This window comes from Chiloscyllium plagiosum, chromosome 6 (assembly GCF_004010195.1).
Source record: "Chiloscyllium plagiosum isolate BGI_BamShark_2017 chromosome 6, ASM401019v2, whole genome shotgun sequence".
In the NCBI taxonomy this organism is placed as follows: domain Eukaryota; kingdom Metazoa; phylum Chordata; class Chondrichthyes; order Orectolobiformes; family Hemiscylliidae; genus Chiloscyllium; species Chiloscyllium plagiosum.
The window spans coordinates 14,446,548-14,470,391 of NC_057715.1; the positions used below are offsets into that span (position 1 = coordinate 14,446,548).

Consider the following 23,844-nt stretch of genomic DNA (forward strand, 5'->3'; position numbering starts at 1 on the left):
GTAAAATTAATTATAATGCCTTTGTTTAAACTTCCTTAAAAGGTGAGGTTATTTTATGACTATTCTTTAAATCTTTATTTTCTAGTGTCTTTATTGTGATATACAAATGACATTCACTGAAACAAAAAGACACAAATATTTGATTTGGAACTTGAACTTACTACTAAGCCTTTCCTTACTTCCCTTACCCTACCTTGCTTAGTTATATTGCCTTATTAATTTGGCCCTGAGTTTCACTTATTTGTCGTTTCTCAGTTAATCTCTTCTTCCAAAAAAATACTTTTTAAAATCACAATTCAGTAACCTGATGATGTCACTTTGATTTTTCCCCAGTTAGCATGGGACCTTTTTTTATGTTTAAGCTGTGAGAAAATACAAGTTGTTGAACTGGCTTTAAAGAAAAGAGATTAGATTAGATTCCCTACAGTGTGGAAACAGGCCTTCGGCCCAACAAGTCCACTCCGACCCTCTAAAGAGTGACCCACCCAGGTCCATTCCTCTATCCTATATTCACCCCTGACACTATGGGAAATTAAACATGGCCAATTCACCTGACCTCCACATCTTTGGACTGTGGAAGGAAACCAGAGCACCCGGAGGAAACCCATGGGGGAGAATGTGCAAACTCCACACAGACAGTCACCCGAGGCTGGAATCGAACTCGGGGCCCCTGGTGCTGTGAGGCAGCAGTGCTAACCACTGAGCACCGTGCTGCAAAAGGTTGAGATTGTGCTGGGAAAGTTGGCTGTAGACAGGAAATACTAAATTAATTTTCTTGCTGTGTAAACGAACAGAATTATAATTGGGGTGCTTGGAGTCATGTCCCTCTTTACACCACTGGGTGGATCGGAGTATCTGAAATAACATACAGCCGTGAGGCTTTCAATGGTGTTAAGCAAATTGGCCCCCTCTTGTGGCACTTTAGTGAGGTACATCAGTAGAACTGTGGAGCCCAGTTGAATAGTATTATCCACTTGACACATCTTGTACCTGATGGTTATCGCTCACATAAAGAGTGTTTGATGATAATGAAACTAAGTTACACTTCCAGAACTTGCAAGTATGCGTTAGGCTAATCCTGACACAGAAGAAATATTTTTGAATGAAGCTGTCGTTGCCAGAACTTTTGCTTACTTATTAACAAAGGATTCCTGTTGTGTGGAATTTTCAAAAAGGAGCTTTTTTATTGTAGAATAAGTTCAAACACCAGGCAGTATACTTGGGTATTTATTTAAATGTCAGTCCTGGTTCTGAGGCAGAAGTATGTAGGTTTAAGTCCCACTCCAAAATGAAGGTGACAAAAGCCCCAGTATCTTCCAAAAAATGAATGTCTGACAGTGCAGAATCTAAATTGGTCACAAATGTATACCTGTATCACAATATTAACCTTTGATTGCTGCCTTTAAATCTTTTGTTTCCTTCTGTTTTTCTGTCCCAAAAGTATGCAGCCAAGGAATATCAGCAAGCTCTTGACATTTTGGATATGCAAGAACCAATTAACAAGATCATACTGGAGAAGAATGCTAAAGCTGACAAGATCAAAGAAGCCTCCATTGATTGGGGATTGTCTCCTGCTGCAGTGAGTCACATGATTCAACTGCAACCTATTCTGTACAGCAGGAAACATATAATCTCCTGCTTTTTGTCTTTATTGTCCTCCCCACTTAAAGAGGGCACACACTCCTTGCAGTTCTGTGACTTTATCTAATGTTTTTGAGTCCCTATCCTGTGTTTGTTTCAAGCTTCAGTCTCTTATGTGGTGAACTTACTGTGCTCAATCATGGTGCTGCAGCTGGCTTTGGAACCCTTGGGGGAGTTGGTAAAGTGATAAACTGGTTGCCATTCCTGCATTGTCCAGTAACTCCTGACATATGTTTGCAGGCAGACTGCTCCACCTATGGGTGTACCAGTGTCTTTGACAGGTTCATTGTGCTGTATGCTTCTGATTACAGATTTGAAGGTATAGATAGCTTCCCTTATTGCTTATGCACTCTGTTGCTACTAGCGAACTCTCCACCAGCATCTCCAGATCAATATATCCAGATCCATATTGCCATCTAGTTTATTTGACCGTTGACCAATTTCATTACCTTTTACTTTTCCTCGCGTTAGTGCCAATTTACACATCAGCTTCTGCTTGTTCACATCCTGTGCTATGACATTTGACTGCTGCCTTGAATTTCATTCCCCTCCACACTCCAATTAAATAGTTCTGATCTGGCCTCAACCCCAAATGTTGAAAAGATTCCAAGGTTGTGAACTGAGCGATGTTAATTGCTGAAGCTCCATTCGTGATCTGGAACTTGCATTACTGTTGGAGGCATTGGTATTCATAATGTTTGTTTTGATAACTATTTAATTATTTGAATATAAATTGAATGTTCACTCAGGCTTTTTACTAAGGGTGGTGGTCTTTTTGGACCACTGGAGTCCAGGGTTATAGATCACCTACAGTGTTATTAGAAAGAGAACTCCAGGATCATTGAAAGAACAATTACATAATTCCAATTCAGGGTGCTTTGAGCGCAGAGGGTAACTTGTGGCGGTGTGTATGTGTGTTCTCAGGCACCTGCTACCTTTGTCATCCTAGATGTTTGGAAGGAGCTGTGTAACTTGACATAGTGTATTAATTGAGTCAGGAGCCATCTGTGTTTAAATACTGAAGGATGTAGGAGTAGACCAAAAGTAAAATTGATAGTCAGACATGCAACTATGCAATAAATGACTCCAAAGTTTGTCAGTGAAAATCTACATTTAAATTCAAGTATTTGAGATAATGAGCTACCAATTAATTTGATGAAAATAAAATATCAAGAGGATATTTGATCTCTAACAGTAACATTTTTGCTAAGCTACAAATTTGATTTAAACTCCAAGTTGCATTATGCAAAATTCCTCGAGCTGGTAAGCTGAAGATTGAAGTGCACTGATCATCTTTTATGGTTTCCAGTTAAAGCATTGCAAGTTAATTTTACAGCCTTAATTATTCCATACACTGAGACTATCTTACTGCTTCCCAAGTTGATATATTAGTTGTCACGTACATGCGGGGACACAGTCTTAGAATGGGGTGGCTCAGTGGTTAGCACTGCAGCCTCATAGCGCCAGGGACCTGGGTTTGATTCCCACCTCGGGTGACTGTCTGTGTGGAGTTTGCACATTCTCCCCGTATCCTCCCACAGTCCAAAGATGTGCGGGTCAGGTAAATTGGCCATGCTAAATTGCCCGTAGTGTTAGATGCATTAGTTGGAGGGAAATGGGTCTGGGTGGGTTGCTCTTTGGAGGGTCAGTGTGGTTTGGTTGGGCCGAAGGGCCTGTTTCCATACTGTAGGGAATCTAATCTACATGAGGTGGGTACTCACTAAAGTGCATACCTTCACACACTGGGTTAACTCAATTCTTTCAATTATGCAGCTCTTCCTTAATACTTTTTTCTGCATGGTTAATCCTCGATTATTACAAAGCTAAAAACAATTATAATACTTGTTATTTGCATGTTCGTGTTGTTCCAATTATAATTTAAAAGCAAATTGTGCTACTGATAGTGAAAAGCACCTGATATGAAGGTGGTTAGGTTTGAAATGCATTCACTGACCTTTTTGTAGAATAATATTGATGATGTTTTAACCTGCTGGAATGTTTCCTGTTAGATCAAGAGCTCTATTTGCCTTTTGCGAGGGAAGATCTACGATGCTATGGATAACCGACCCCTGGCTACAAACAGCTACAGAGAAGCATTGAAGCTTGATGTGTGTTGCTTTGAAGCATTTGATCTATTGACATCACACCACATGCTGACAGCGCAGGAAGGTTCGAGTGCCAGTGACTTTTCTGAAGTTTGCTTCGGTTATTGAAACCCGCTGCGGTCAGATATTGAGTTAGTGCAAAGTTTACTTCATTCAGATATTTGTCATAAATTTTGCACTGTGATTGGACTCTTAAAATTTCACAAAGAATATCAACTGATCGAAGGCTTTCTCAGTGTCTTGCCCGATACTATGGGACTACTTAGAGAAATAGCTCAGCTAATTTTATTACAGACACAATTTTGGCCAACATTAATTACAAAGTGCTTACAACACAGGAGCTGGCCATTCAGTTCAGCTGATCAGTGCTGGTGTCCATGCTCCACATGAACCTCATCCCACCATTCTTCATCTCGCCCTACCAGGAAATCCTTTTATTTCTTTCTCCTCTGTGTTTACCTAGTTATTTTGAAAATGTGTCCAAGAGTGGGACATGCTGAAGTGACTGCTGTCTCTCTAGGCGAAGAATGTGCATTTAGCTGATCATCAGTGGGGTAAATGCATGTTTTTCCAATTAACAAGTTAGGATAATCAAATGGCTGAAATGATTCAAGGCACATGAATTAATTAAATATTTAATTACAAAGCAGTTTTCTCTGCATGATAAATGCAGTAAGAGTCAACTATGCTCAAATACAAGAGGCAAATTCAAGAGATTGTGGTGCTATCCTTGTTGGGTAGGAGTTCCCGGTCAGACCTGGGATTATACTTCACCCATTCTGCAAATCCATGCTCTTGAACGTACAGGCTCTGATCCCCATGCGATTCAAGAGGCCACTTCTCTATTGCTCTCTGCTGTCGAGATTCCACTGTGGGACCTTCCTAAGAGATTCTTTTGCTCTAGACAGGCTGAAGCTTGAATCTTAAAAGCTTTTGTATCAGCTAACTCCTAGATAGTCAATACAGAATCAAATGGAAGAGTAGTTGTTGTTTGGAGGTCCATCTTTATTGTTCATCTATGTAAACAAAAGCTTGTATGTGAATAAATACCAGACTTCAGCGTCCTATCCCTCACCATCTGGCAACCTCGTGAGTAAAAATATGTTGAGTCAAAAAGCAATCAACTATTAAGAGAATGGCCAATGCAATGATGAGGGATGTGTTAGAGCTGATTTGGTATTTGAGATGATCACATCTGAAACTTTCTCTACAGAAAAGGAACTCCTTGAGTCATTGCCATTCAATAAACAATGCACGGAAGAAGAACGTGATTTGTTGTACTTTCTATACAAAAATAAATTGAAAAAGGTAAATGCACTTTTTTTTATATTCGTCAGATTTTTATGGAAAAATTATATTCTTTGTATATTTGAGTTGTTTTTAACTTATAAAATAACAATTAACCTTGGCAGGTGAATTGTAGTCAAAACATTGAGGTATTAGGGCTAGGGCACCCAAGGATAATGTGAGGTACATTTTAAAGTTATATATTCAGTTTGTCTTTTTATATTTATATTTCTATTTTAAATTCTTGTCTCAATATCTTGGAAAGGCGTGAACACACGTTTGATTTTGTAGTTACACCCTTTGGCCAGTAGAGTTGCTGCTGTGCCATCTCTGGCAGGAGTGGTGATTACAGCACAACAACAACTTGGAATTCATATGACATTAAAATACATTTGAACGCTCTTCACAGAGACATGATCAGACAAAAAGGAAAAAACATTGAGCTGAAGATGGAGGTATTGTGGAATCCAAATGTTCGATTAAAGAATGTTTTAAAAGAGCACAGGGAGAGGGTGAGATTTAGGAGGAGAATTCTAGGGCACGAAGCTGAGATGGCTGAAAGTGTCAATAATGGTGAAGCGTAGAGAGTGTATGTATGAATTGCCAGAGAAAGTGGTGGAAGTTGGGATGATTACAACATTTAAAAGGATGGGTATGTGAATAGGAAGGGTTTAGAGGGCTATGGGCCAAACACTGGCAAATGGGACTAGATTAATTGAGGATATTTGGTCGGCATAGTCAAGTTGAACCAAAGGGTCTGTTTCTGTTATATATAACTCTATAAATCTGTGGAAGGCCATGAATGGACTTAACTACCATTTTAAATTGGAGAGTGTGAGGGACTAAGTGTGAAAGTAGGTCAGCAAGCTAGGGGCGATTAGTGAGTAGTTGCTTGGTACTTGCTGCATGAGACATTTATCTTCACTAGCCCTGGATGATAATATCCCAAGACACATCAGGTTCTCTGTGTATGCTAATTGTACCTTGTTGTTCCCCTTGCAACCATAACCACCACCACCACCCCCCCCCCCCCTCCGTATTGTCTCTGTGCAGTTTTGATTGCTTGATCAGCATCCAGTCTTCATGAGCCAGAATTTGCATTAGCTGAAGGTTGGGAAAACTAATGCTTCAGACCCTTCCAAAGATTCTGCACCCTTTCCACTGATTCCCTTTCCCAGTTTAACCTTGGCCTGCACCAGATGAACTGCAGCCTCTGCATTCTTAATAATCAGAAGCAGCTTCCATTCCCAACACATAGTTTCATATCAGTTTCCTCTCTCATACCTTGTCTTTCACAAGCTGAGTTCTTCAAATATCATTCTTTATTTTACACTCTGCCAATTTTCCTTTTGTTCCAACAGTACAATAAACCAAGTGAGACAGTAATTCCTGAGTCAATAGATGGGCTTCAGGATAACCTGGATGTTGTAGTGTCTGTTGCAGAGAGGAATTACTACAACTGTGATTTTAAAACATGCTACAAGCTCACTTCGATGTAAGTACAGCCTGCATGTCATAAAATCAATTACAACCAATTTATCACTTTTTTTTTTAAGTTTAATCATTGTTGTAATGTGGGCTATGTGAAAGCCAAATGTGGATAGTAGGATCCTACAAAGAGCAATCTGATGTTAACCAGATAATCTGCTTCTGGTTATTTTGGTTGAGGGATAAATACTGACCAAGAGAGAGACATGGAGCTGTACAGCATGGACACAAATCCTTCGGTCCAACCAGCCCATGCTGAATATAATCCCAAACTAACCTTGTCCCAGATGCCTGCTTCTGGCCCATGTCCCTCCAAACCTTTCCTTTTCATGTACTTATCCAAATGTCTTTTTAATATTGTATTTGCGCCCCCATCCATCATTTCCTCAAGAAGTTCATTCCACGTGCGAACTATTCACTGTGTAAAGAAAATTTTTAAATTGCTCCCCTCTCTCTTTAAAAATGTGCCCTCTAATCTTGAAATCTTCCATCCTAAGGAAAAGGCAACTATCATTAACCACAACTGTACCATTCAGCCTCGTACTCTAGGTGAAAAAAGTCTCAGCCTATCGAAGCTTTCTTTTTAATGATACTAGAGAACATCCTTTTTCTTTAAAATAGTACTTCCTCTTGAGAAAACAAGAAGAATTTTTTATGTCTCATTTGAAAGACAGCATCTCGAACGGTGCAGCATCTCCCAAGTATTGCACTGGAGTGTTGGCTGGATTGCAACCAAACCAGAAGTTTACAACCTTCTAACCAAGAAGTGAGAGAATTACCCGTTGAGCAACAGCTCACCCCCAGCTTCACTGACGCAACATAATATCCATGATAATTTAAAAAGCAATTGTTTACATGCAGAGGTAATTTCAGAAGAACAGATGTAACATTTCATTATGTTTCTTGCTAGGGTGATGAATAAAGATCCTTATCATGCAGTTCTCCTTCCAGTGCACATTGGAACATTGGTGGAATTGAACAAAGCAAATGGTAGGAATTGAATCACCTCTTTTGTTCTGACATTTGTTTCTTTTCCATAATTTGACTTGAATTGATCTCAAAATTCCTATCTAAAGATCTGGCAGTTTTGTCCACACCCAGGTCTGCAACTAGCCCCTCCTAGTTTCGCCCTGTTTCAGCATTTGTATAAGAGCCTTTAGTTGCTTCAGCTCATTAGACTTCCCTCCATTTCTACGCCTCCTTGTTGACAATTCCTGTTGAACATTGGATTTTCTTTTAAATGATGTTTGAATGTTCTGACCATATAGATTCTGACTGTGTTTCCCTGTAATTTTTCTCATTGGTTTTCCTTTTTTTTAAAAGAAAGTGCTTGCCTATTTGGGTGGTACATGGTCAGCACTGCTGCTCCCAGCCACGGATCCAGGTTCGATTACAGCTTAGGGTGGAGTTTGCATGTTCTCCCCGTGTCTGCATGGGTTTCCACTGGGTGCTCCAGTTTTCCCCAACAGTCCAGAGATGTACCAGTTAGATAGAATGGCCATACTAAATTGCCCTGTGTTAGCCATGGTAAATGCAATGTTACAGAGATAGGTAGGTCTGGGTGGATGCCCTTTGGGGAGTCAGCGTGGATTCAATGAGCTGAGTGGCCTCTTTCCACACTTTAGGGATTTTATGTTTCAATGCTTAATCTTTTGATTTCCAGTTTTCTCCTTGACTTTCAGAATTGTTCTACCTTGCGCACAAGTTGGTGGATTTATATCCCAATAATCCAGTAAGTAATTGGAATTATTACCAATCATCGTTTTTTTAATTTCTACTTTCTCCTTTACGAGTTTTCATCTCCCATGAAGCTACTGACTCACTCCTGGAAAATAGTTTTCAAAGGCTGTGTGCAAGATGACCATTTGTATCTTCATAATCTCAGCAAACATTTGACTACCAAATGCATTACATGGGAGCTGAAAACTGGATTCATTGTTCTATGCTATGTTAAGCTATGTTGTGCGCAGCCCTCCAGTCACAAAGACTTTATGATACAGTGCAATACTCAGGCAATGCTACAAAAACTTTGGCCTTGTTATCTGATTTTTGCAAGTTTTAATTCTGACCGTAGAGCCACAGGCCAATAATTAAGGGAGGCGATACTCCAGTACTCCAGCAGAACAATTAAGCACCATTACGAAAGTAGTATGGGGCTAAAGGCAGATAAGTCCCCTGGCCCTGAAGGCTTCCATCCTGGGATCCCAAAAGAAGAAGCTTACGAGATAGTGAATGCCTTAGTTGTGATTTTCCAAAAATTGTTCAATTCTGACGAAGTGCCAGAGGATTGGAAAACTGCTAATGTGGCACCCTTATTCAACAAGGGAGAGAGGTAAAAAGCGGATAACTATAGGCTGATTGGCTTAACATCTATTGGAATCAATGATTAAGGAAGTAATAGCAGAACATTTAGAAAATCATAATGTAATCAAGCAGAGTCAGCATGGCTTCCTGAAAGGGAAATCATGTCAAACTAATTCATTAGAGTTTTTTGAGGAAGTCTCAAACAGAATGGGTAGAGGGGAAGCAGTGGATGTGTTGTATTTTGACTTCCTGAAGATGATCAATAACCTATCTCACAAAAAGACATGTCATATGTTTAGAGGCCATGGTGTTGGTAGTATGTTAGCATGGATAGAAAACTAGCTAATAGGCAGGAAACTGCAAGTGGGTGTAAGGAGTTCTTTTTTCAGGTATGACAATATTATGGACTTAAGAGGTGTATTCTGTCCTTTTCTATGAAGAAAGGTTGAGAAAGAGGTCACATGCAGTCTGCTCTAAGCCAATAAACAGCTTGCGAGGCCTTGTTTTAAAAAAAAGTTTCGAACAATAGGAACAGCCTGAATAGGCAGGGACAAGCTCCCACAGAACCAGGATTTTGATTTTAACTTTCTGCAGTGACTGGAGTCTTGAAGCTGGATGTGGAAGCTCTTATTCCCCTCTCTGTTATAGCTAAAAGCTGGCATTCTCTTGCTGCTAGAATTGCATGTGAGACAATCTATTTTACTGAATTTGCTTTTGCCAAGGGTGTGATTGTGGGATGTTGCTGTATTGGAACAATTAATTAGTAGTTAATATATATTATTTTGTTAAGCATTTCAATAGAGTTACAATCAAGCCAATTCTTTTATTATTTTTATGTTGTATTTTAACTGTAGTGTAAGAATAGTGTGTTTTGCTTAAAGTTGAGTCGTTTGACCCATCAAGTTGCATCTGGAATGCACCACCTTACACTTATCTTTTGAAATACGAAAACATGAGGATTTAGGCTCTCTCAACATATTTTGAGGGGATTTGGTCTATTCCATGACACAGGTTGGCAACCTATGACCAGTGTGTTCCACAGGCATCAATTCTGGGACTGCAGTTGTCTATTATATATGTTAGTGACTTGGAGGAAGAAAGCCAATGTATTGTATCCAAATTCGCAAACAACGTAAAAGTAGGTGGAAAGGCCGGTTGTGAGAAGGATACAAGCAGCCTACAGAGAGATGCTAGTAGGTTAAGTAAGTGGGCAAGGAGGTGGCAAATTGAGTATAATGTGGGAAAATGCAACGTTGTTCATTTTGCAAAAGAAAATAAAATATTGCTTTAAATAGCGAAAAACCAGCAAATTGCTACACACAGAGACTTGGGGAGCACTTGTGCATGAAACACAAAGCTAGCACACAGGTGAAGCAGATGATCAAAAATGCTAATGAAGGCGGGTTGGAGTATAAGAGTACAGCTAGGGAAGACTTGCTGCAACTGTACAAGGTGCTGGTGAGACTGCATCTGGAGTGCTGTGACCAGTTTTGTTCCCCTTATTTAGGGAAAGATATCATTTCATTGGAGGCAGTTCAGAGAATGTTCACTAGTTTGATCTTTGATATGGAGGGATTTTCTTATGAGCAAAAGGTAAACAGATGGGGACTCTACTCACTGGATTTTAGAAGGAGTGGTGGTCTCATTGAAACATGTAGGATTTTTAATGGGCTTGAGAGGATGTATCCCGTCATAGGAAAGTCTAGGACCTGTGGGCATAGTCTCAAAATAAAGGGCTGCCGATGAAAACTGAAATGAGGAGAAATTTGTTCTGTCCAGTGGGTTGATAGTCTTTAGAGCTCTTTACCACAGAGAAGGCAGGGTCCTTGTATATATTTAAAGCTGAGATAGATTCTTGATCAGCAGGGAAATCGAGGGTTATGGGGAAAGGGCAGGAAAGTGGACGGGAAAATTGTCAAGTCATGATCCTATTGAATGGCGTAGCAGGTTCAAGGGGCCAAATTACCTACCCTTGTTCCTATTTCTTAGAGTCGTACTGAGGTCATTTGAGCTCTTTTTTTGTTTTTATCCAAACTTTGGTGGAATCACATAGCATGCTTTTTCAGTTACATAGAAAGAGAAATCGTGGTTGATATTCCTCAAGATCCCGACAGAAGAGCCAGCTCCTATCCATGTGACCTGTGTGATATTATCGAACAGCACCATGTGCTCAGAATCAGCACAGCTATGTTTTAACAGCACTACACGAATGCATTTCTCCTCGAAATTACAGCCAAGTAACAGAACTTTCAGCAAAACTGAGCCATGCTGATGTTTACTCTGTACAAACCTCTTCCCACTTTATTTCATCTCACCTTGTCAATATAATCCATTCCTTTCTCTATTATGTGTTTATCCTGCTTCCCTTTAAATATATGTGCTGTATGCTTCAACTTCTCCCTGTGATAGCAATTTCCACATGCTCACCATTGTTTGAGTAAGTACTGCACTTTGTGTATAATTTGTTGAAATAAAGATACCTCATACTGATGGTTGTGATTTATTCTCAGGTGTCTTGGTTTGCTGTGGGCTGTTATTACCTTATGGTTGGCCACAAGAACGAACATGCTAGGCGTTATCTCAGGTGAGAACATTACCAGTGTGTTACCTGGAGGACTCAATAGCTTACTGCGATGTTGGTGCTTTGCAAAAATCTATTTCTCCTACTTTTTATCCTTGTTTTCAATGTTGTTAAAAAATATCTGCATGAAATCAGGAAATACTTCAGACAGATGATATGGACTAGGCCAGACCACTCAAAACATTCTTAAGCAGGCAACCCAGACCATATCTTTGCTATTTGTTTTGGTAAGTGTACAGTGAAAATTTCCGGAATAAGTTAGCAAGGTTGACGACTAAGTTTTAAAACAGACAGAAATTTATTCACAACATTACACAATGAAACACAAAGAACAGAATAAAGAACTTCTTCAGAACACAGTCTATCCAAACTAGACTTAATTATGCTGTTCTGAATGTACATAACAGTTCCGATAAGCAAACTCCCTTAAAACACTGTAAAAAAAAAAAAAAAATTGGAACAGATGCTTACAGGTTGAAGTGAGAAAGATAGAGAGCATGTTTTCACATAGCTCACTGTTGAATTCCTAACTAGTTCTGGACTGAACTGCTCAGCTAGAGAGCTGACCACTCCCCTTTCATTATACAGGTTACTTCTAAAACATGACCACTTTGGCCTGAAGTCTCATCTGTTTGCATATAAACTAAAAGGCCCCTCGATACCCTTTAATTTCTGTACCAGACCAGTCTAATTGGCACCGGGAGATGTTTACAAACCCTCTGGAAAAAAAAACAAGGACACAGTATCTTTGAGAAAAGGATCAGCTTTTAGAAAACAAGGGACCAGCTTTATGACACCTCTCCCCCCCCTTTTAAAAAAAAAGAACCATCAGTACCAAAAGATGGTTTCATTTTTAAAACTCTTCAAAACCTCAGTTCGTAGTGTAACACACATATACTCTGTACTGACTATAGACATGCAAACGTGCATAACCACATGCAAATTCAGGCCGCGGCGTACCCACCACCGAACACCTCCGTATCTCATTTGAGTCTTGGCAATCATGTTTTCGCGACCTGCCACCTACACAAATGTCAAACTGGCTGCAACAACAAGCTCCATCTAAACAGTCTGACATTTTTGTCCTTAAATTTTCCCACAAATGTCAGTGGGTTATGATCAGTGTATACGATTGTCTCAGATGCATTGCTGGTAATACAAACATTGTAATACTAACACCAAGCTTAAAGTCTCTATCTCCACCCTTGAATATTTCTGTTGATGAATGTTCAACTTCCTGGAAAAATACCCGATGGGTCTTTTATTCTCTCTTCATCCTCCTGCAGGAGCACCATACCCACATCACTGGCATTGATAGCTACCTAGAAAGGCTTTGTGTAATCTGGTGTGGCTAATACTGGGGCCGTCACTAACAGTGTTTAGGCTGTCAAATGCCTTTTGACAGTCCACTGTCCACTGAAACGTCTTGCCCTTTTTTAACAATTTGGTACATGGAGCAGCCACGCTGCTAAAGTTTGGCACAAACTTTCGGTAAAAGCTACTCAGTCCCAGGAACCATAGTACCGCTTTTTTGTCGACAGTGTGGAAAATTCCCCAATTACTTTCGTTTTTGCACCTCGTGGGGCCACTTGTTGATGTCCAATAATATGGCCCAGGAAGGTGACTTGGGCTTTGGCAAATTCACTTTTAGCTAAGCTTACAACCAAGCCTGCCTTCCAAAGTCGATCAAACAAGTCCAATAAATGCTATAACTGTTCCTTCCTTGAGTGACTAAAAATTACCAGATCATCAATATTCACCATTAAGTTGGGTAATCCGGCAATGATCTTATTAGTCAGTCTCTGAAAAGTGACTAGAGTGTCTTTCATACCAAATGGCATGATTTTGAATTGATATAGTCCATTTGGCTTTATGAAAGCCAAAGTGACTTTTGCTCTCTCTGACAGAGGTGCGTGCCAGTAGCATCTGAGCAAGTCCAACTTAGAAATATAAGTTGGTTGTCCCATTTTTTTGACACAGTCCTCCAACCGTGGAATTGCATACGCATCAGTCTTTGTAACGGCATTGACTTTGCGATAGTCCAAACATAACCATTGGGTACCACCTGGCTTTGGCACTATATCTATGGGTGAGCTTCAGTCACTGTCATTTACTTCGAACTTGGAGCATGCGCTCTATCTCCTTCTGAACCTATGCCAACTTTAGAGGATTATGCCTAAAAGGATGTTGCTTAATAGGAACAGCATCTCCTATCTCGACATCATGCATGATTAGGTGAGTATTTCCCAGTATATTTCCGGATATTTCCCCATGTGATAATAATGCTTTCGGGTCATTTTGATTTTCTTGTGGAAGGTAACTCAATAATTTATCCCAATTTTTGACAACTTCTTCATTGTCCAATTTGATTTGAGGAATGTCTAAGTCAGAATCCTCTGAACTTGGTTCTTCCTTCTGTGCTGTAATCATTAACACCTTCTCCTCTTGCTTTCCTTCCCTATCAAAATACCTTTTGAGCATGTTCACATGACGCACTCTGTGAGATTTCTTCCTGTCTGGAGTTCTTATCAAGTAGTTCATCTCACTGAATTTCCTCTCGATTTGATAAAGTTCACTAAACCTTGCTTTTAAAGGCTCACCTGTCACTGGAAGTAACACCAATACCTTATCCCCAAATGCAAAAGTGCGAATTTGTGATTTCTTATACACTCCCTGTTTCATTGTATGCTGTGATACTTTTAAATAATGTCTAGCCAACCATCTAGCTCTATTTAATCATTCTCTAAACTTTGACACATAGTCCAAATGGGTGGTCTCTGAATTCTGACTTATTAATTTCTCCTTAATCAATTTTAACGGTCTTCTTACTTCATGCCCAAAAATTAATTCAAATGGACGGAAGTTAGTTGATCCATTCAGTGCATCTCTGATCACCAGAAGTACAAACAGAACTTTGTTATCCCAATCATCTGGATAATCCTGACCATAAGCCTCTACATGGTCTTTAGTGTTTGATGCCATCTCTCTAGCACTCCCTACGATTCCAAGTGGTACGCAGTAGATTTGAATTGCTTTATTCCCAAGTTATCCATAACCTCCTTGAATAGTTTGGATGTGAAGTTTTATCCTTGATCTGATTTTATGTGGATAGTCAGTATCTAGTAAAACATTTAAGTAATTCTTCTACAACCCTTTTAGCTGTGATGTTGCATAATGGGATTGCCTCTAGAAATCTAGTCAACACATCCATTATTGTTAATAAATTCCCACTTTTTCTTTGAGGTAGGGGACTTATGCAATCAATTAGGACTCTAGTGAATGGTTCCTCAAATGCTGGAATAGGTATTAAAGGTGCAGGTTTTATTACTGCCTGTAGTTTTCCAATTAGCTGACATGTATGACACGTCTGGCAAAATTCAACTACAGGGAGAAGGTGAGGTCTGCAGATGCTGGAGATCAGAGCTGAAAATGTGTTGCTGGAGAAGCGCAGCAGGTCAGGCAGCATCCAGGGAACGGGAGAATCGACGTTTCGGGCATAAGCCCTTCTAGGGCTTATGCCCAAAACGTCGATTCTCCCGTTCCCTGGATGCTGCCTGACCTGCTGCGCCTATCCAGCAACACATTTTCAGCAAAATTCAACTACATCCTTGTGTGGTCCAGGCCAGTAAAAATGTCTTTGTATTTTAGCCTGTGTTTTCTTCACGCCTAAATGACCTCCAATAGATAGCTCATGCGCCACTCGCAGCACCTCCTTTCTATACTCTACTGGCAAAACAATTTGATGAATCTCTGCCCATTTCTCATCTGCTTGAACGTGTGATGGTCTCCATTTCCTCATTAAGGTATCACTTGTTAATTAATAACATAGGGATGCATTCACTCTCCTCTGTAAATGCCTTTTGATACAACTGTTTTAACTCCTCATCTTTCTGCTGTAACTCGATAAGCGTTGCAGAGCTAAAGATACTTAAATGTTTATCTATTTGCTTCTTCTCTGTGCCACTTTTCTGATCAAAAAAAGTCTCGGGTAAAGCTATGTCAGCTTCCTTATCTGTGCCTCTTGGTCTTTCCTGCTTCAGCTTGTGCCTCTGTGATCTTGTGACCACACAATCTGGGAAAATTCCTGAATAAAGATCCTTTATGTCTTCAGTTGCCTGCGTCTCTACTGGTGTTTCAACTAGAGTAGGCAGCATGCCTGCCAGTGAATCAGCTATATCATTTGCAAGGACAATTTGTATTCCTGGAGCTGAGAGTTTGTCCAGTAATCCTACCACAAATTCTCCACTCTTCTCTGGACTCTCTAGCCTCACTTTACATAATGGAGCGCTATTTATCTCACCTGTTACCAGTACCTTCTCTGGCAATAATCCCTCAGGAGTACATATCTCCTCATCCTTCAGCATTACAGACTGAGAGGATCCTGTGTCCCTTAATATTGTAACATCTTTACCTGCTACTCCTGGCCTATGTGAATAAACTTTGCCCTTGCATGTATATCTTTTAAGCAGATCTGGCACTTCCTCCTTAATCAACCTATGATCATCTTGTACACTCTGAGGCAGATATCTAACTTCCCTTGTGCTTTTTATTACTAGTCCAACAAAACTTCCAGGCTTATCTGTTTACCTACATCTGGCTTTCTCCTAGCCCACCAACACTATGATTTAGTGTGGCCCACTTTATTACAATGAAAACACTGGAGCTTTTTAAACTTCTTTGTCCCCCTCAAGGGTTTCTTTTTTACCCTTTGATAAATTATCCTCATGATCCTCACTGAGATATACCTTTCCCTTTCTATGTGAGGATTTCTCCTTGCCCCAGTTTCTATCCCTCATGGACTGAAATTGATTCTGGAAGCCAAACCGTGTTTTATGGACCAGCTCATAATCATCAGCCACTTCAGCTGCTAACCTTGTTATTTAACTCTCTGCACTTCCACATAAATTCACTGCCTGAAGTAATGTGAACTCTTGAGTTCCTCCAAAACAAGTCCCTCTCTAAGGGCATCGTAGGTTTGCTTGATTTTTAAAGCTCTTATCCATATGTCGAAATTACTCTGTTTGATCCTTCCAAATTCAATGTAGGTTTGACCTGGGTCCCTTCTTAGATTTCTGAAACATTGTCTTTAGGCTTCTGGTCCAAGCTTGTATGCACCTAAAATGGCTTTTTGCACCTCCCCAGATACCTTCTGTGATAATGATGTGAATACCTCACTAGCCCTACCTACAAGTTTTGTTTGGATCAACAAAACCCACACCCAAGTGTCACTGGCCACTGCATTTGTTCAGCCACCTTTTCAAATGAGGTGAAAAAGGCTTCCACATCCTTCTCATCAAGTTTAGGCAATGCTTGAACACACTTAAACAGTTTCTCATTCGACTTCTGACTAGCAGGGACTTGCTCCTCCTCACTCAGCCTACCCTCAGCCTTAATCTCCAGTCTTTTAAGCTGAGTTTCCTTTTTACGTGTCAATTTTTGAAGTTCAAAAGCTCCCTCTTTTTCTTTCTCTGCTCTTTTTTTCCCCTCTCTTCTGTGGCTCTCTCTTTTTCTGTCTGTTCAGCTGCTTTTTTTCCCTTCTGCTTTTAATCGTAACTCAAACTGTTTCATTTCTGCTGCCCTTTCCTTATCTCTCGTCTCTAACTCAAGCTGCTTCATTTGCAATTGAATTCTTGCCATCTCTATAGATTCTGATGGTTTCTCCAGCAAGTTTAAATGCTGAGCTACTGCTGTAATTATCTCTTCTTTCCTCACAGAAGCAGGCAGTTCCAATTTCAGCTTCTCTGCTAATTCCTGTAGCTTGGTCTTATCCACCCTTTGCCAAACCTCCAAAGTCACAGCATCGACATTCAAAAAACGTTTGGTGGTTGAAAGAGCCATTACTATCCCAAGCTTTGTCTACTCAACCAAACCAAACCAACACCCGAAATAAAGACACTAGCACCTACCACTCACTATTTAAAATCCCGCAAAGAGCCCCCAGTCTGTTATGGACTAGGCCAGACCACTCAAAATATTCTTAAGCAGACAACCCAGACCATCCCTTTGCGATTTGTTTCGGTAAGTATACAATGAAAATTACCTGGAGTAAGCTAGCGAGGTTGACGACTAGGTTTTAAAACAGACAGAAGTTTATTCACAAAATTATGCAATGAAACACAAAGAACAGAATAAAGAACATCTGCAGAACTCAGTCTGCCCAAACTAGACATAATTATACTGTTCCGAATATATGCAACAGTCCCAATAAGCAACAGTCCCTTAAAACAATTTTAAAAAGGAACAGATGCTTACAGGTTGAAATTAGAAAGGCAGAGAGAGAGAACCCTGAACAACTCAGCTAGAGAGCTGGCCACTCCCCTTTCATTATACAGGTCACTTCTAAAACATGACCACTTTGGCCTGAAGTCTCATCTGTTTACATGTAAACAAAAAGACTTCTCAATACCCTTTAATCTCTGTGCCAAACCAGACTAATCACCACCGGGAGATGTTTATGGCCCCCTGATAAAACCAAGGACACAGAATCCTTGAGAAAAGGAATAGCTTTTAGGAAAAAAAGGGACAGGCTTTGTGACACAGAAGACAATTGGCATCTGGAACAGTCCTCCCGAAAGGTTGACTGCACTGGGATTGGAGGTTATTTGAAAATTCCAAGACTTGGAGTTTGATACATTTTGCTGTCTATGTGGAACTAAGGCAGTTAATTGGAATCAGGCACATGTTTGCTATGATCTAATGGAATGGCTCAACATGCTTGGTGCTGAATGGACTCCTCCTGTTCCTCTTTTTTTGTACATGCAGTAATTTCAGATTGTTGCATTAGGATTAGTGAAGGGTTTGTGATGAGTTGAGGAAGCTTGTTTAGTCATGGACTCTGGAATTACTAAGGGCTAGGATCAGTAGGGAGGAATCCTATCTGTATTGGTAATCAAGTGTTTTTTAGGTTGGTACCTTTTCTCCAGTGGGTGAATTGTTAAAGCTTAAGATATAAAAGCAGAAGTTGGGCATTCAGCTGAGTGATTACTCCATCATTCATGGAGACCATGGCTGATTTGATAATCATTAACTCCAAAGTTCTGCTTTGTCCCTGTAACCCTTGATTACCTTGCTGGTTGAAAAGCTGTTTATTTTGACAAATCCGAATATATTTAATAAGCTAGCCTCTATAACCCTCTGACAAAGCATTCCACAAATTATCCACTCTGAGATAAGAAATTCCTCCTCATCTCTGTTTTAAATGATGAGGATGTGCCTGTGTTGGACTGGGGTGGACAAAGTTAAAAATCACACAACACCAGATTATAGTCCTACAGGTTTATTTGGAAGTACTAGCTTTCAGAGCGCTGCTCCTTCATCAAGTAGCTAGTGGGGCAGGATCATAAGACACAGAATGTATAGCACAAGATCATAGTTGCATGACACAATGATCTTGTTCTATAATTTTGTGTCTTATGATCCTGCCCCACTCGCTACCCGAAGAAGGAGCAGCGCTTCGAAAGCTGGTACTTCCAAATAAACTTGTTGGACTCTGGTGATTTTTAACTCTGTTTTAAATGGGCAACCCCTTGCTTTGAGATTATGCCTTCTGGTAGACTCTCTGCATTTATCCTGTCAACGCCCCTAAGAAACTTATGTCTTTCAAAAAGGTCTCCTCTCACTCCTTTAAACTCCAATGAGTACAAACCCAAACTACTTATCCTCTCATCATAAGAAAATCCCTCCATACCCGGAGTCAGTCTAGTGGGCCTTCTCTGGACTCTTCCCAGTATCCAGATACCTTTCCTTAGATAAGGAGAAGAAAGCTGTTCCACGTATGGTCTGGCTATTGCCTGTGTAGTTTTAGCAATACCTCCCTATTTCAATACTCTATTCCTGTTGTGCTTTTTATTGATATTTATTTGCACAAAGTGAAATGGCAATCATTATACAAATATTCAGAGTTTTATCAGTTATACAACACTATTTATTAGAATCAAGTATACTTGATTCTTCAACAGATTACTGCCAGTGAAAAACAGAGGTGATCACACTGTGGTCCAGAGAATACTCCTGTTCTTTAGGCCCCTGACCTAGGGCCTCATGGTCAACAGTTGCTCTTAGGTTCTTGCTGTCATCTGAGTCCCTGACTCCGAGTCAGTCTTCTTATGAGGGTTGGTCCTAGATTCTCACTATCTCTATGCTGATTCCTCTTTTTGTAATAACATCAGACTCTGTGTTAGTATCCATGTGCATATCTCTGGGAACATACTTTTTACTAACTAGCTCTGTGAATAGTTTTGTCAAGCTGTTTCTTGATTTAAAATCTTTCCTGTCTGGCAATAGGTTATCTTGTCTTGTGATTGTACCTGTAACTGCGTTTTCTGGTCTTTAACTGCACGGGAGTTTGTTTAGTCTGTTACCTGAAAATTCCTCCTATCCCTACTGCCTGCTGGTTAATTTGGTTAAGCTAGAGCTATATTTTCATATTAGCACTCTACAATTCCCTTCGAAATAAAGGCCAGTAACCTCCTTTATTAACCACTCAACTTGGATGCTTAACATCTTGAACTTGGAATTCACGTAATTCGTGCACAGCAAGCCCCAAATCACTCACTGTTGCAGCTTTCTTCACTGGCCCTCCATTTCAACCTTTCTCCATTTAAATAACGTTGGGTTCTTTTCTTTTTGCCAAAGTGTATAACTTGACATTCCCTCGCATTATTTTCTACCTGCCAAATTTCTGCCCACTCACGTAACCTGGAGCGAGTGAGGACTGCAGATGTTAGAGATCAGAGTCGAGAGTGTGGTGCTGGAAAAGCACAGCAGGTCATGCAGTATCCGAGGAGCAGGATATTGCCTGAAACATTGGTTCTCCTACTCCTCAGATGCTGCCTGACCTGCTGTGCTTTTCCAGCACCACACTCCACTCACTCAACCTATCTAAATCCCTTTGTAGACTGCGTCATTCTTATTACTAACATTTATGTTATCAGCAAACTTGGTGATAGTAGGTTCACCTCTGTCACCCAAGTCTTTAATATATATTCTCGATAATTGTGGCCCCAGACAGATCCCTGAGGCACTCCATGAGTTTTCATTGCCATCCTGAAAATGCCCTTTTGTCCTAACTCTGTCTTTGAACAGTTATCCAATCTTCTATCATTGCCAGTATACTACCCTCAACACGGCGTGCTCTTATCTTAAGTAGCCTTAAGTGTGGTCCCTCATTGAACAACTTTTGGAAATTCAAATATATTACATCTACTGGTTCCCCTTTATCTATCCTGATTTTTACTTCCTCAAGTAATTCTAATACATTCATCAGGGATGATTTCCCCTTCATGAAGGCATGCTGAATTGGCTGGCTTTATATTATGTGTTTCTAAATGCTCAGCTGTGGCATTTTGTTTATAGATTCTAATGTTTTCCCAATTATTGATGTTAAGATAACTGACATGTGGTTACCTGTCTTTTTGTCTCCTTTCTGTTTAGAATAAGGGTGTTACACTGGCATTTCTCCAATCTCTGGGACCTTTCTAGAATCTAAAGATTTCTTCAACTCTTCTGCCATTTCCTGGTTCCTTATTATTATTTCTGTGCTTTATTCTCTAAATCACGGAGAGAACAGCAAGTAGAGATAGACTTTGAGAAGAAGCCTGAGGCCCCCAAAGTTTCATTTTTGCCTTGAAGATCTTTCAAAAGCATGGTTTTGGTCTAATGAGGCAGAATGTGCATCTAGAACATAACATGGCATTGAAGGGGAAAGTGAGGACTGCAAGTACTGGAGATCAGAGTCAGGATTGTGGTGCTGGAAAAAGCACAGCAGGTCAGGCAGCATCTGACGAGCAGGAGAGTCAACGTTTCTGGCATACGTCCTTCATCAGGAAATCTCCTGCTCCTTGGATGTTGCCTGACTTGCTGTGCTTTTCCAACACCACACACTCAACAACCTACCATTCAAGACCAGTGTTGGAAATATTTTTCTCTAGCAAAACGATTTTGTTAAAGTTTACTCGTTTATGGGTTTCTATGATCAATTCTGTTTCCTGAGGTTATTTAGAGCATCTGAACATAATTGTCCTCTTAAAGATGGGGTAGATTAGCTGACATGCTCTTACAAAAGTACAATAAATTAAAAACTCTGTAGTTACTTCAGGGTTTTTAGATTATTGTCAAAACTGTCTTTTCGAAATGTTAAGATTTTTCTAGTTTAAACATCATCCTAAATTGAAAAATAGCTGGTGTAGTGTTGGTTGGATGCATTGTCTCTGTGTGCTCAGCATACTTGCAGGGTAATGTAATTTGCACTAAAGTAGTATGTTTGAGATTGTTACAAATTGCAGTACCAGAACCAGGGTCTGGGATCAGGCTTGACAGAGTAAAGGTACACAGTTAGAACATAGCCGAGATTGACATTTTTAATGGACAAAGGTGTCAAAGGATATGGACTAAAGGTAGGCAGATGAAATTGAGGTACATACTAATCATAATCTGAGTGAATGCTCAGATGGACAGACCTGAAAGACTATATGGCTTCTGCTTGTATCGAACATAGGACATGCAGTGATTGGAAGTTATTGACTGTTTCAATTGTGTGAAGAGCTAGTTCTGTGCTGGCTTTCTGATCACATTCCTCTTTTAAATTAGAAAAAAGATTTGATTTAAGCTTTATTGTCATTGTTCTAACTGCTCCCTTTTCAGTTAAGTTGTTAATCCCTTGAGTCATTTATAACCTCTACAGTAATTCCTATTGATTTGCTAAGACTCTTAGCTTGTTTCTCTAATCGGAGTTGTTCTAACCTTTCAGTAAAGCCACCACCCTTGAGCGAACCTATGGGCCAGCATGGATTGCCTATGGCCATTCCTTTGCAGTAGAAGGAGAACATGACCAGGCCATGGCTGCCTATTTCACAGCAGCACAGCTAATGAAAGGGTAAGTGTTGGCTCACCACTGCAGTCATGAAATTTCAGTCGGTTAATTTACTCTTCACCTACTAGTGATCTCCATCAAGCTTCTGGATTTCAGCCAAACAGTATTCTTCATTTTTTGCTATGAAGTGCATGATTTTAAGTCTTGATTGTGGATATGATCTGCTGATATGATCTTCAAAACTCATGCTAACATACCTTTTTTATAACATTTCTGTTTTCTCTCCAACTTTCGCCAGTTTCCAGTCTTCAAGTCTTGGTCAGCTCAGTTCAGTTGCTCACGCGCTCTCCTTTAAATCTGAATGTATGCTTGCAAGCCTCTCTAGGATTTGTGTGTGTAATCTAGGCTGACCCTTTTCCACATTGAGGGAGGAGAGGCGCTATCTTTCATTTCAGACTAAAAGAGGCTTCTCTGCCTGTTTTGATGTAAAAATCTTGTAATGCCATTGAGAAAAGAATGGGAGTCTTCAACTTTCAGCTCAGCAACTAAAGCACATTTCAAAATGATCAGAGTGCTTAGCAACATTCTCAGGCTGTGATGAGGCTCTAATTATGATCAGTCTATTCACTTTTCACGTTTTGAAATATACCATATCCTCACAGTAATACCCATCACCTCCTGAAATGGTGTGTTGTCCCTGTGGTACTCAGGGCATTTTGTTCAGAAGTAGAACATTGAAAATTAAATGATTAAATTAACAGAACAGAAGGAGAGAATTCTGCTAATTTAGAACTGTCCAATTTCATCCCAAATTCCAGATTTTCCCTGTGATCTTGCAATTTATTTCTGTTTAAGTGCACCTCTTCCTAAACGCACCTTTTCCACCATCTGATCTGATTCCATCACCCTCTCATTGTAGTATGCAGACATTTATCCTCCATTTCTTCTCTAGTTCTTGCTGGTGATTTGTGATCTGTCACTCTGGAGAGTGATTCACTTCATAATGGAAGCAGTTTCTTCTACTTTATTTAGTCAATTTTTTTTTGTTAACACCTTTATTGAACCCTCTATTAACCTTCTCCGGTGTAAAGAAAATAATTCCAGCTTTTGCAATCTCTTCATGTAACTGAAGCCACTCATCGATGGTATTTTTTGAGTAAATCTCTTCTGCAAACTCCAAGACTTTGACATCATTCCTAACTGAAATGCCCCATATTGGCAACAGTTTATAAGATTTCGCGTATTTTCCATTTTTATATTCCATGTTTCTATTTTCAAAGCTAGTAATTCATACATTAGTATTCAATTTATCAATTTGCATTCATGCACCCTTACTGAAGTTGAGCTATATTACCATTGCGTATTTTCACTGTTAGCTTTTCCTAGTCCAGTATTCATAATAATTGAAATGCTGTTGTGTTCTGATCTTTGTCGGCAAGCAGCTTTCCCATTGTAATATATATTATTCACCCATGTCAGATCCAGCACTGATTTCTTCTCTTCTGAACTCAAAACATATTCATTGTGGATCTCTTTGTGCATATTTTAATGTCAGCCTACTTGTCCTTTACTCTGTTCTTAGAGTAATTGTAGTCACCTCCTATTGCCACTCACGTTATTTTAACATT

At 39.9% G+C, this 23,844-nt stretch overlaps 1 protein-coding gene across 1 annotated transcript in view; it reads left to right on the top strand.

The window, feature by feature from the left end:
- Nucleotides 1–23,844, top strand: part of cdc16 (cell division cycle 16 homolog (S. cerevisiae)) — a 66,805-nt gene that overhangs the window by 12,143 nt on the left and 30,818 nt on the right. Inside the window, exons 5-12 of the mRNA XM_043691247.1 lie at nt 1,442–1,579; nt 3,651–3,810; nt 4,960–5,054; nt 6,395–6,528; nt 7,432–7,511; nt 8,204–8,253; nt 11,336–11,409; nt 22,154–22,279. Coding sequence (XP_043547182.1) covers nt 1,442–1,579; nt 3,651–3,810; nt 4,960–5,054; nt 6,395–6,528; nt 7,432–7,511; nt 8,204–8,253; nt 11,336–11,409; nt 22,154–22,279 — 857 coding nt within the window. The remainder of the gene's footprint in view (nt 1–1,441; nt 1,580–3,650; nt 3,811–4,959; nt 5,055–6,394; nt 6,529–7,431; nt 7,512–8,203; nt 8,254–11,335; nt 11,410–22,153; nt 22,280–23,844) is intronic.